The following is a 12,391-nucleotide window of genomic DNA, read 5'->3' on the forward strand; positions in this document are numbered from 1 at the left end:
AGTTCTGTCATTATTTATTCAACCTCCACTTGTTTTAATCCTGGTTGAGTTTCTTTCTTCTGTTAAACACAAAAGAAGGTAATGATGGAAACCACACTGTAAAAAAATCCTGTTGACTTTAATTTTTAGTTGAAACAAATTAACTTTTCTAGTCATGTCAACTAACATCAGTCAAACGGATTTAAGTTAAAAAGTTAAGTTTAAGTTAAAAAAAAGTTAAACTTTGTTGACTGAAAACTGATTAACTGATTAAAATACGTTAAAGCAACAAACTAGTTGTCATCTTTGTCATAAATTTTTTTAAAGTAGCAATTAACTCCCCATGTTTTTAATTTTTATAAATATATCAATTAAAAATATCAATTACTATAAATGTCAATGGATACTGGTTTCCAACTTTTTCAAACATACAGTATCTGGAACATTCTACCAGAAACGTACATAATCTGTCTCTGAAATAAAAACAAAAATACAGTGAATAAAAATTATTTGATCCTAAAAAATCTAAAATGGACTGATGGTTGATTTCTGTGAGTTATTCTGTAAAGCAATATGTCATTCATTTGGTTCTCAGATTGTTTTTCTTTATTAAAAACTCTTTACAAATGTACAAACCCGGTCATTGTCCTTGTCCTCAGCCCAATTGAACCTACAGCTTTAATAGTTTTGTTATTTAAAAAAAAAATCAGAAATACCAAGTTTCAGTTGTTTTCGTTCATACCAATTGATTAAAAACATCAAATTATAAATTAATTTTACAAATAAATACTCCAAATATATAATACAAATAAATTGTCATCGTGTTTCAGTCAGTCACATTTGCGTTAAATTTAACATAAAATGCATGCAATACACCTTTAAGGTTATGACTCAAAGGAAGTGACATTTCTATCACTGAATTGTTTGGTTTTATGCTTGTTTTGTATGATTCTTCGAGGAAGAGAAACTTAAAGATCAGGCCCTGTCACATTTTTTATAAGTGAAAATGTACATTTCTGGTAGAATGCCCGATCTCCTTTTTTGATTCAGCAAAAAAGAAAGGAGCTCATAAAGGTTTGAAACCACTTGTGGGTGACTAAACCATGAGTAAATTACTATGAACTATCTCTTAAATATCTGACAATAAAAAACAAACAATAAAGGTGATCTAGTGGCCACTTATACATAACAAGAATACAGAAACAGAATACAATAACATTACAGAATTAAAGCTGCAAGCAGCGATGATAGGGACCTCGCACACGGGCTCACCGCCGCCCGGTGGCAGTAGGATGACAGAACCACGAACAATAATAATTTAGGCCGAAACATAAAAAAATCTGAGAAAATCACAGATTTATGCCAAACTTGCTCCCGTCAGCAGGTGGCGCTATGACTGTGACTGAATATTTTCATGTAGATGTCTTTAGGAGAGGATTTTAATCAACCATGTGAATTTTCAGGCAGATCGGACATTGTTTGGCTGAGATATAGGCAATTTTACTGTTGCCACCAGGTGGCGCTATGACTGTGACTCAATATTGGCATGTAGATGTGTTCAGGAGAGCAATCTTATCAACAATGTGAAGTTTTAGGCAGATCGGATATTGTTTGGCTCAGTTATAGGCAATTTTAGTGTTTCCAGCAGGTGGAGCTATAACTGTATCGAGTTATTGGCATGTAAACATGTTCAGGTCAGGACACTTATCAAATGTGTGAGTTTTGAGGCAGATCGGATCATGCATGCCTGAGTTATAACAACTTCCTGTTTCATGGCGAATCATCAAAGTTAGCGAGTCCGCCACGGACACGCCCATCGACGAAAACTCTAGACCTTCACAATATATCATCGATACTGCTTTCAGATGACACCAGTCAAATTTGGTGCTGATATCATGAAATTTGTGGGAGGAGTTTGTTTCGATGTAAATCATGTCATTTCCTGTAGCCAGCAGGTGGCGCTATAACTGTATTGGGATATTGGCATGTAAACGTGTTCAGGTCAGGACGGTTATCAAGCGCGTGAATTTTGAGGCAGATCGGATAATGCATGCCTGAGTTATAACAACTTGATGTTTCGTGGCGAGTCGTCAAAATTTACGAGGCCGCCACGGACACGCCCATCGACGAAAACTCTAAAGCTTCGCAATTTAACATCGCCAAGGCCTTTACATGACATAACCCAATTTTGGTGTCGATCGGATCAAATCCCTAGGAGGAGTTCGTTAAAGTACAACGCCTGGAAATGGCAAAAACGCCACTTTTTCGCCGCAGGAAGCTATAAATATCCGACTTCCTGTTGGGTTTGAGATATCGCTCCTTGAGACTTTTTTGTAGGTCTTGGCATGTTTGAGGTGTGTGCCAATTTTCGTGCATGTGCGTGATTCGTGGCTCGGGGGCTTGTCCGTATCAATTTTCTAGGTGGCGCTGTCGAGTCATTTTGCCACGCCCACTTCCGAAGCCTATAATAAACGTAAATTTTCGCCACTTCTGGGGCGTGTGCAAATTTTCGTGAGTTTTCGGGCATGTTTAGACCCTCAAAATCGCGATTCATTCGGGAGAAGAATAATAATAATAATAATAATAATAATAATAATAATAATAATAATAATAATAATAATAATAATAATAATAATAATAAACGGAGCAAGTCCAATAGGGCCTTGCACCGTTCGGTGCTCGGTCCCTAATTACATAACAGCACTCTGAGTAAATGGACACAGGACAGTTTCATTTGACAGAGTTATTGTGGTCCTGAATGCTGTTTTTTAGCAGAACTGTAGAAGAAGCCGTTCACAGTTTTCTGTTCACTGCTGCCATGATGTCAGGCTGTCTGCAAGATGATAAATAAAAGTGCTGGAGCAGCAGAGTTCGCAGTGACCCAGTCGAGGAAGCAGCATCTATTACATTAGCAAACTGGTGTTACAGCTGCATTGTGCTCATAAAGTGATACTGATTTAATTAAAAGAAAGTTATTCATTATATAAAAAGTTTATACTTTACTAATAAGAAGAATACTGGATCTAATGATGCCGTTTGTTCAAATTACTTATTTAAAATGAACTGAAACAACACACTTTGAGTTTTTATGGTGACATCTTAATTGATTAATGTTCAATCTACTTCAATTTGTAAAAACTGATGTCAACTCACAGTTCAAGTCAAAATTATTAGCCCTTTGTTTTTTTTTTCAAAGATTTCCCAAATGATGTTTAACAGAGCAAGGAGTTTTTTAAGTATTTTCTATAATATTTTTTTCTTCTGGAGAAAAGTCTTATTTTGGCTATGGTTTTTAAAAACCATTTTAAGGTCAATACTATTAGCATTTGTTTTTCAATTGTCATCATTATACAGTGATTTAATTACCCTAACATGCCTTATTAACCTAGTTGAGCCTTTAAATGTGACTTTAAGCTGTATACTGGTATCTTGAAATATATCTTGTAAAATGTACTGTCATCAGAAGCAAAGATAAAATAAATCAGTTATTAGAAATGAGTTATTAAAACTATTATGCTTAGAAATTTGTTGAAAAAAAATCTCTCCATTAAACAAAAATTGGGGGGGGGGGGGGGATATACAAGGGGGCTAATAATTCAGGAGGACTAATAATTCTGACATCAACTGTAATTCCTTCATCGTGTACCAACACAAATCTATTGTGTGTAACCCAGCATTTTTTACAGTATGATGATGATGAAATTGATGATGATGATGATGATGATGATAACACCTTATAATAAAGTTTAATTAGACGTTTAAAATTATTTATTAACATTATATTATGTATTCAGTAAACGTGAAGTAACAGTGGCTGATGCTAAAACTGCATTTATTACTCGTACTTGAAGTTAATTTGTTCATTTGCTAGTAAATTGCAAAATCAAATGTTTATTTTTGTTAACTTTAGATAATGCACAATCATCTAACATGAATGAGTGATGAACTCGAAAAATGCACAATATGCATTAAATAAATCAAGGGACAATAAAAACTGTACAGTGTTGCAAAACAATTTTTCTCTTGTTCAAAAACATTACCAACACCCATACTTTAAAACCAAAGTAAGAAAATGACAGTAACCAACATAAATAATGGTTTTGAAGACATTCATCATTGGTAATAAAAACAACAAATATTAAGCTTATAATAAAGTGAAATGTTTACAATAAGTAGCTATAGTAACATCGTACTTATAGTAAAATCTGTGTGCTTTCAAATGAGTGAATAGGGGAGTTTATTTATTGACACACGCATTCTTTTTACCTTTGAAAGTGTGTGAGTCTGAGTATGAGTGTGTCTGGGCCTGATTCACTGAAACTGCCCATATAATGCAATAGCTTTGACCTTGCACTGACTAACCGTGTCTCCGCAGAGCGTCTTTCTCAGAAACGGACTCTGCTCCGGAGACTCCAACTCAGACGACAACAGATCAGCCCAGCCGAACAGAGGGAAAGAGAGTCTTCAAGTAAGTCATCAACTCTGATAGGAGGAAAGAGGGGAGAAGGCAGAGGGAAAAGATGTGAGAGGAGGTGTAGGAATTGGAGGAGGGAATATTTTTGGGAAGAACTTGAACTTCTTGAATGAGCTAAAGTGCCGTGAGCTGAAGTGAACTGCTAGAGCTGCGATTGAAACATTTCACAATTGGACTTAATTCATTGACTGTTGAATTTTAGGACAATACAGTAGGTAAGTCCTCACTTGCTGATGGCGCCAAAAATACTAAGTGCTATCTGGCATGTTAATTATTAAAAAATCTGGAATCGATAGACTGAGGATTAGTTTTTTATCGTTTAAGCGTGATCTCAGGTGCGTTTCTTGTTTTTATATTCTTACGCGCAGAAATTCTTTATTCTCTGTTCTTAGTTCAGTATATTATTTGCCTGTTTTTTTCTTCTACTTTCCTATTACCTGATTATCTATCTTGTTTTCTTTCCATCTTCTTTTTAATGAGATCTTTCTCTTTTTCCCCTCATAATATTTGGCACATCTCCTAATCTCTTTCTCGACTTCTGTGGCGCCCAACATTCCTGCGCTTTGCTTCTCTCTCCTTTTACAGACAGCAGCAGGCAGACAGTGTTTGGTGAGTAGCTGCAGTGTGGCCAAAGAATGTGGCTTTTGGAGGTGCTCGCACTTTAAATCATCGTGATGCTTAGTCATTTTGGGGAGACAAAGTCATGGGGAGGGAGGATTGAAGGAAACAACTGCTGGCTGGAAACCTTGGAATAAATTGGATCGATTTGTTATACCTGCTGAAGACTAATCCTCAAAAATGTGTGCTAAAAAATTTAAGGGTTTAATATCACACTTTTAATAGTAATGCACATTTAAGCTTTTCGTATTTTGTTTGCATCCTTGTTTGGGTATTTATGAGTTATGCTATTCATTAACATGCATAATATTTAGTTTATAAATGAAAGAGATGGTCAATAATTCTTTGCTATCTGGCTTATTCCTTCATTTTCATTCTTTATTCTGCTTTCTTTCATGGGAAAAGTAGAGTTGTTTTTTATTCAGTTGCTGCTTGATGACTCCTGCTTTTATCCCTATATTTATGAAAAACAATAGATGTTGAAAATTCCAGATTTTTTTTTCATTCTTTTCAAAACTTTAGATTTAAAGTAAAGATTTAAAGTAAAGCATTAAAAGTAGTTTAAAATGTGTTAAAGATACGTTTTTGAAACCAGAATTTACAATTTTTTTTTGTTTCTGAAGGCATTTTCTCTAGATTAACTCAAATGTTGTTGAAAATACCAGAGTTTTTGGCAACACTGTATAATAACAAAACACTATGAATCATTTATTAAGCATTTGCATCTAGTGATTTCATTATTTGTTAAGCATTAAACTCTACATTAATAAATGTTAGTAAGCAGTTTATAACTGCAGCTACAAATACTCAATTGTTGACCTATAACCACATTTATAATGTGCTTAATAAATTTACTTTCATCATTTGTGACAGAATTTTTCATTACTAAATTAAGCATTACATTATTTACAAACCAGTTGTATTCAAGACTGGTGGATGGATTTTAAGATAATCCAGATTAAGTAAATGATTAATAAACTATTGAAATCAACTTTTCTATATCTTATTATTCAGGCATATAGTAATGGTTAATATGCATGTTAATAAACGCTTTATTAACTCAATGTCATGCAGTTTTGTGACCTAATCTAAAGTAAGGACTATTTATGCTTCGTAAATCCCTCATAAATGACAATGAAAGGCTCAGTATTAAATAAAAAATACATTTTTGCAATCCTATCTAAAAATTAAAATGACTGTAAAAATAAGATTAAACAACAACAATGTAATAATTTAACAATATGTTATGAAACAACATTTCAATGTAATTTAGCAATGTTCTAACTGTCCTGTCATTTTATTTTAGATGAGGTTGCAAAGACTTATTTTTCATTTGAGACAGTTTCATTTGTATATCCTCAAATGAATAGAAATGAATAAAGTTGTTTATTTTCTTTTTTTCACTGTTTAGAATATAACTGAGCCTTTAATTGTCATTTATAAGGGATTTATAAAGCATATATAGTCCTCACTTTAGATTAGGTCACAAAACTGGATGAAGTTGAGTTAATAAAGCATTTATTAACATACAAATTAACTATTAATATATGGCTGAATAATAATGGCTGATATATGAATGTTAATTTAAATAGTTTATTAATCATTTACTAACTCATTCTGAATAATCTTTAAAAACCACCAACTATTCTTAGATAACTGGTTTGTAAATAATGCAATATAATTTAGTAATGAAAAATGAATCATCATTAAAGTATGAAAACACAATTATTAAGAACATTATAAATGTGTTTATAAGTCAAGAATAGAGCATTTGTATCTGCAGTTCTAAACAGCTTACTAACGTTTATTACTGTAGAGTTTATGCTTAACAGATAATGAATTAACTATATGCTAATGCTTAACAAATGATTCATGGTGTGTAGTTATTATAAAATGTTACCCAATTTTTTTTTCTTATCAAAACTTTAAAAGCTTGGAGCATTTAAGATTTAAAGTAAATGCTTAACCCTTTAACAGGCATCATAACCACCTGGTTGACCTTTTATCCATAGGTTATCATTATCATAGGTTATCAAAATATTTATCAGAGTTGTGTCAGTATATTATTCAATCCAAGATGTGTTTTTCCAAGTAGTGCACGTTAAAAGGTTAAAAATGTGTTTTTGAAACCAGAATGCTCAGCTTTTATTTCTAAAGTCATTTTTTTCTCTATATTTGCTCAAAAAAATGACTTTTGCTGCTTGTTCAAACTACTTATTTAGAATGAGTCGGAACAACACAATTCTTTATTTTTGGGGGACAACTTAATTGTTTCATGTTCAAGTCACTTAAATTTTTGAAAACTTAAATTAGCTTAATCGATTTGTGTTGGGACAACATGAAAGAATTGTGTTAAACCCAGCGTTTTGAAAGGTGTTTGTGTAGTGTAGCTAGCAGGATTGATATGGACAGTGTGTGTAAACTGGAGTGTTTCTCTTCAGTCCAGAGAGTGTGAATAGAGACTTGCCAGTTCTGAAGAATTATGCGTAAGTATACAGCAGCTCATTATGGTGACATGCTCTTTTTCTGCTTATACCAGCATGTGGCCGGGTGTTTGGGGGCTAATTCTGTGCTCAAAAACTGAGGCTGTGTGTGTTTGTGTGTGAACATTAACCTGTCATTTAACTTGAATTATCTTTAATTTCATGTAGTGCATAGGTCTCAAACTTGATTCCTGGAGAGCCGCAGCTCTGCACAGTTTTGCTCCAACCCCTAATCAAACACAGCTGATCCAACTAATCAAAGTGTTCAAGACTACATAGAGACTATTAAGCAGGTGTGAGTTGGAGGTAGTTGGAGCTAAACTATGCAGAGCTGCGGTTCTCCAGCAATTGAGTTCGAGACCATTGATGTAGTGCAATTCTTGTAATATTAATGATTTAATGTAGGTGCCCATTTTTATGTTGCAGTACCATGCAATTTTTAACAACTATGTAATTGTGTGCTTTGCTGCCTTGGTTATTGATATGTCAGTTTATTCTTTGCACACATGCCTCATTGTAACTCTTAAGCTTATTATACTCTACTGTTGGATCACCGTGGTGGAGAATTAATGCTTGACATGAGTTAATCAAACCTGATCAGCTTGGTGTATATCAAAACAAGAACTAATCATCCATAATTCATTTTATATATTGATTTATAGTTATATTTATGGAAGGGTGAATGGTGGGAAATTAAATGGTGGCTTGTGATTTTAGGGTTCTGAATGGTGATGGTGGTGGTGGTGGTGTGCTTTGTCAGACATTGAATTTTTGTGGTGGGATTGAAGGGATGTCTAAATATGTAACTACTGTGTATTGTCATGTTGCCTTTTTTGTGTAAATAAACATTTGAATCTGTTTTTTCTCTGGATTATAACTGCTATAAGGTAAACCGTGTTCATTTTAATGGTAGATTGATTTAAACTGAGTCATAGTCTATTGACTAAAATGGCATATCTTAGTTGTCTAATTATTCTTGCTTTAGTGTGTATTGTATATTTAGTATAGATTTTAGTTTATCCAAATCTAATGGGATTATTTAAATTGAAGTGCCTTTAAGGCATAGTTCACCCAAATCTGAACATTTACTCTTCATTTACCCACACTCAAATGGTTTTTAACTTGTAGGAATTTCTGTCCTCTGTTGAATACAAAACAAGATACTCTAATCTGTAGTAGGAACTAAAAATACTATGGAAGTCAATTTTATTTTTTTTTTCCCCAACATTCTTTAGATGGTCTTCTTTTGTGTTTAACAGAAGAAAAACACTCAAACCATTTTGGAACAAGTGGAGGATGAGTAAATGATGCGAGCATTTTTGCGTGAACTATCCCTTTTAATTGAAATGTATATTAATTCATCAATTCATAATTTATGAAAAAGATATTAAGGTTTAAACATACAATACAGATCTGTGAGATATAAATTCTTTATCTTAAAACTAAATAAAACTGTTTCTCATAAAGAAACAAGAACATGAGTCACTTTAGCTTAAGTAGAAGTTGATGAATGCATGAATACAATATACCAGTACACACGTGATAGCTTATGTTTACTCAAAGGGACAGTTCACCCAAAAATGAAAATTCTGTCATCATTTACTAACCCTTGTTTTAAACTTTTGAGTTTCATTCTTCTATTGAACACAAAAGAAGATACTTTGAAAAATGTTGGGAACCTGTAACCATTCAGTACTATAATGGTCAATTGTTACAGATTTTCAGCTTTCATCAGAATATTTTATTTTAGTGTTTAACAAAAGAAACTCATAAAGGTTTGCAACAACTTGAGGGCGAGTAAGTAAATAGTAAGTAAATGTTCACTTTGGGGTGAACCATCCCTTTAAGCCATAATGGTTATTTTAACAATTTTGTGTCCTTCAGATTTGCCTGTTCAAGCTCGATAATAGCTGAATTTCTAAAAACAATGCAAATTTTCTTTATTGTACTGAATAAAAGAAAGATCTGGGCAAACCAAAAGTGCTCCATCATGAAAGCTTAAATTTAGTATTGCCTTTGTGATTTATTGAACTAGTTTACAGTATCCTGCAACCACTCATTTGAGAGCAGGTCTACTATTTATAACGTATCCTCAGAATCACTTTTTTTAATCACCTGAAACCCTCCATTGTCAGCTCAGTAAAGGAGTGCTTCTTCTCCGGTGCTTTACAGAGACACGTTCTTGCGTTCTCTGGCTGTGTCCCAGTGGGAGAAAACCAAGAAGTCGTCCGCCTTACAAGAGAAAGCAAGCGAGAGTGAGGCGCCCACTGAAGCTGAGGAGCAGATCTCCCTCTCCACCCCCACCACAGGTGATCAAACCCTGACCTTCTGTTCCTCACAGTGTCACACAGTTATGCTCGCCTTTAAAGTATGCGCCCATTTCGTCCTTTTGAACCTGCAGCATTCCAACTCTTTTGTCCTGTTACACTTTTTCTCATCCACTGCTTGCTGTACCGTCAAAGTCCCAGTCATTACCCGAACGTCTTAATCTCTCTGCTTTCCCCTGATCAGTGAAGCTTTACTAAAACCCGAATGCGTGTGTGAGTGTGAGAGACTGTTTTGTGGTCATCTATTGGTCTGTTTGTGTGTGTTCACTGTCATGAGGAATTACAAGCTTGTCTACACTCTTTATGTCAACTCCTTCAATACAGTTAATTGCCAAGTCAAGCCAAGCCTGGAATGCGCTCTGATTGGTCTGGAGCAAGTCTGTCACTATTATGTAATGAATCCTGCTGAGATTTGTAACTTTTAGCAGAGCTCCGACTGCGACGGTTCTGACTGCTTATTGGAACTGCACACTTTTAATTACACTTGTGTCATCCGGTGCATGTCAGGCATAGATCGGAAGTGGCCCAGCTTGATTGATCGCTGGAAGGTTGAAATGATCTTTTTATGTTTATCCTCTGGAGTCATGGTGGTGAAAGTTGCTAATTAAGTGTGAGTTGATTGTTTGTTATGGCAGGAATAATAATAGTTAGACACATGCAGGCACATATGCAACCCACTAGTCTAAATCTCTGGCCATTCCACTTCCACTTTCACTTTTTTTTTTGTTCCTCCACGTTAGGAATTTTTTTTATTATTATTATTATTTTTTTTTTTTACTCAGTAGATTTATTAGCTCAGCTGTCTTCAACAAATAGTCCTTGTTTACAACAGTATGAAACACAAACTTCCTGCCACATTAATTAGATTATTACATTTCTAAAATAATAAGCTATATTGTAGGGCTGTGCAAAATATTAAAGCTATTGAAACATTGCAGTATGCATATCGCAATGGTTTGCAATAAATGAGTGATTTAATACAAAAATAATTAATGGATCCTGAAAAATGATCATGCAATCAAGCCATGTTAAAGGGATAGTTAAAGTTCTTTAATCAAATATGAACATTTTCTCAACATTTACTCACACTCAAGTGATTCTGAAGTAAACTTTTATGAATTTCTTTCTTTTGTTGGACACAAAACAAGATATGCTGAAAAATGTTGGAGAAAAAGCAGCGATTGACATCTGTACTAGGAGCAAACAAATACAATGGAATAAAAAAGAAATACTATGGTCAATGGCTGTTTTTTCCAACATTCTTCACTATATTTGCGTTAACCGGAAGAAAGAAATTCAAACGGGTTGTAAAGGATGAGAGAATTGTCATTTTTGAGTGAAGTTTCCCTTTAGGAAAGCAATTAGTCCACAAAGAAGTAACTCCACTGTTTTATGTTACCCTAATTGTTCTTGATGTTCTCGGGTTAATAAAACTATACCAGTGGTGAAGATTGTGTCAAAGCAGCCTAACATAGAAGTTCTAGCAAATTGAAACTGCGCCAGTCCTGTTTTCAGAGTTGAAGTTCAGTTTACTTCAGTTTAGTGGCGTTTAAATTTCACTACTGACAGTCCAAACACTGAAGAGCAAATCCATCGATGCGCAGCTCCACAAGTCCCAAACCAAGCAAGCCAGATGCCAGAGCAGCGAGGAACAAACTTCACCAATATGTTGTGTAACAAATATGATGTATAACACTCATTATCTTTTTTACTTTATTTTCATTATCATTTTTTCTCTCTCGATGTATTAATAATGATTGTTGAGTTAAACTATATTATTTTATTATTGTTTAGATATTCTAATGAATAGTGTTCAAAAGAAACTCCAAACGCACGTGATCTCTGCTACCCTAATGAAGGCAAGTGTTTGCCGAAATGCGTAGGCGCAGTTTTAAGGAATAGCCTTGTTAATAAAGGCTTTTTAATATTTTTTTCCACATTTTTCGAGTGCCTTGGATTTTCTTTTGCTGTTTCATTTGGGCTGTTCAAATTTAAAAGTTGTAGCAATGCTTTTCTTTCCTGAAACAAAATCATAACATTTTTTAAAGTATCATAACACATATTGAATAATACATTATTTAGCACATTATCAGACATCACATTTTTTTTTCTTCAATACATCACAGCTCTACTGTATTGTGTGTCTACAGTATGTGTTTACTGTGTGATTTTTATGTATTTATTTATTTATTTATTTTTATTTTAACACCTACTGTTCTCATCATTATTGAAAAGGTTTATGCCAGCATTCGCTAAAAATGATTGAGCTTGACACTATAATGTGTCCTTGTTATGAAGCGGACAGGAGACAGAGGTAAGGAAACGTTAGGGTGTTTATTGAATGACAACAAGGAGCACATGAAGGATAGCCAGGAGGATCAGGAATGATGTTGGGGTCTTTTCCTCCGTGGCTGGGTAACAGGAATACACGAGGATGGACAGCACACACCAGATACAGCTGACAGAGGATGACACAGACTTGGAAGGACTGGAAGACAGGACGATTCGGG

General features: G+C 34.2%; 1 protein-coding gene across 6 annotated transcripts in view; it reads left to right on the top strand.

Annotated features, from left to right (window-relative positions):
- The window catches only part of fhod1 (formin homology 2 domain containing 1), a 78,561-nt gene that overhangs the window by 43,380 nt on the left and 22,790 nt on the right, over window positions 1-12,391 (top strand). For 4 of the 6 annotated variants that reach the window (XM_056461744.1, XM_056461746.1, XM_056461750.1 and 1 more), the window contains 4 exons: window positions 4,355-4,447; window positions 5,039-5,062; window positions 7,513-7,557; window positions 9,727-9,863. In XM_056461744.1, coding sequence (XP_056317719.1) covers window positions 4,355-4,447; window positions 5,039-5,062; window positions 7,513-7,557; window positions 9,727-9,863 — 299 coding nt within the window. The remainder of the gene's footprint in view (window positions 1-4,354; window positions 4,448-5,038; window positions 5,063-7,512; window positions 7,558-9,726; window positions 9,864-12,391) is intronic. The other 2 variants (XM_056461745.1, XM_056461747.1) reach the window with 2 other exon arrangements.

This window comes from Danio aesculapii, chromosome 7, assembly GCF_903798145.1.
Source record: "Danio aesculapii chromosome 7, fDanAes4.1, whole genome shotgun sequence".
Classification (NCBI taxonomy): domain Eukaryota; kingdom Metazoa; phylum Chordata; class Actinopteri; order Cypriniformes; family Danionidae; genus Danio; species Danio aesculapii.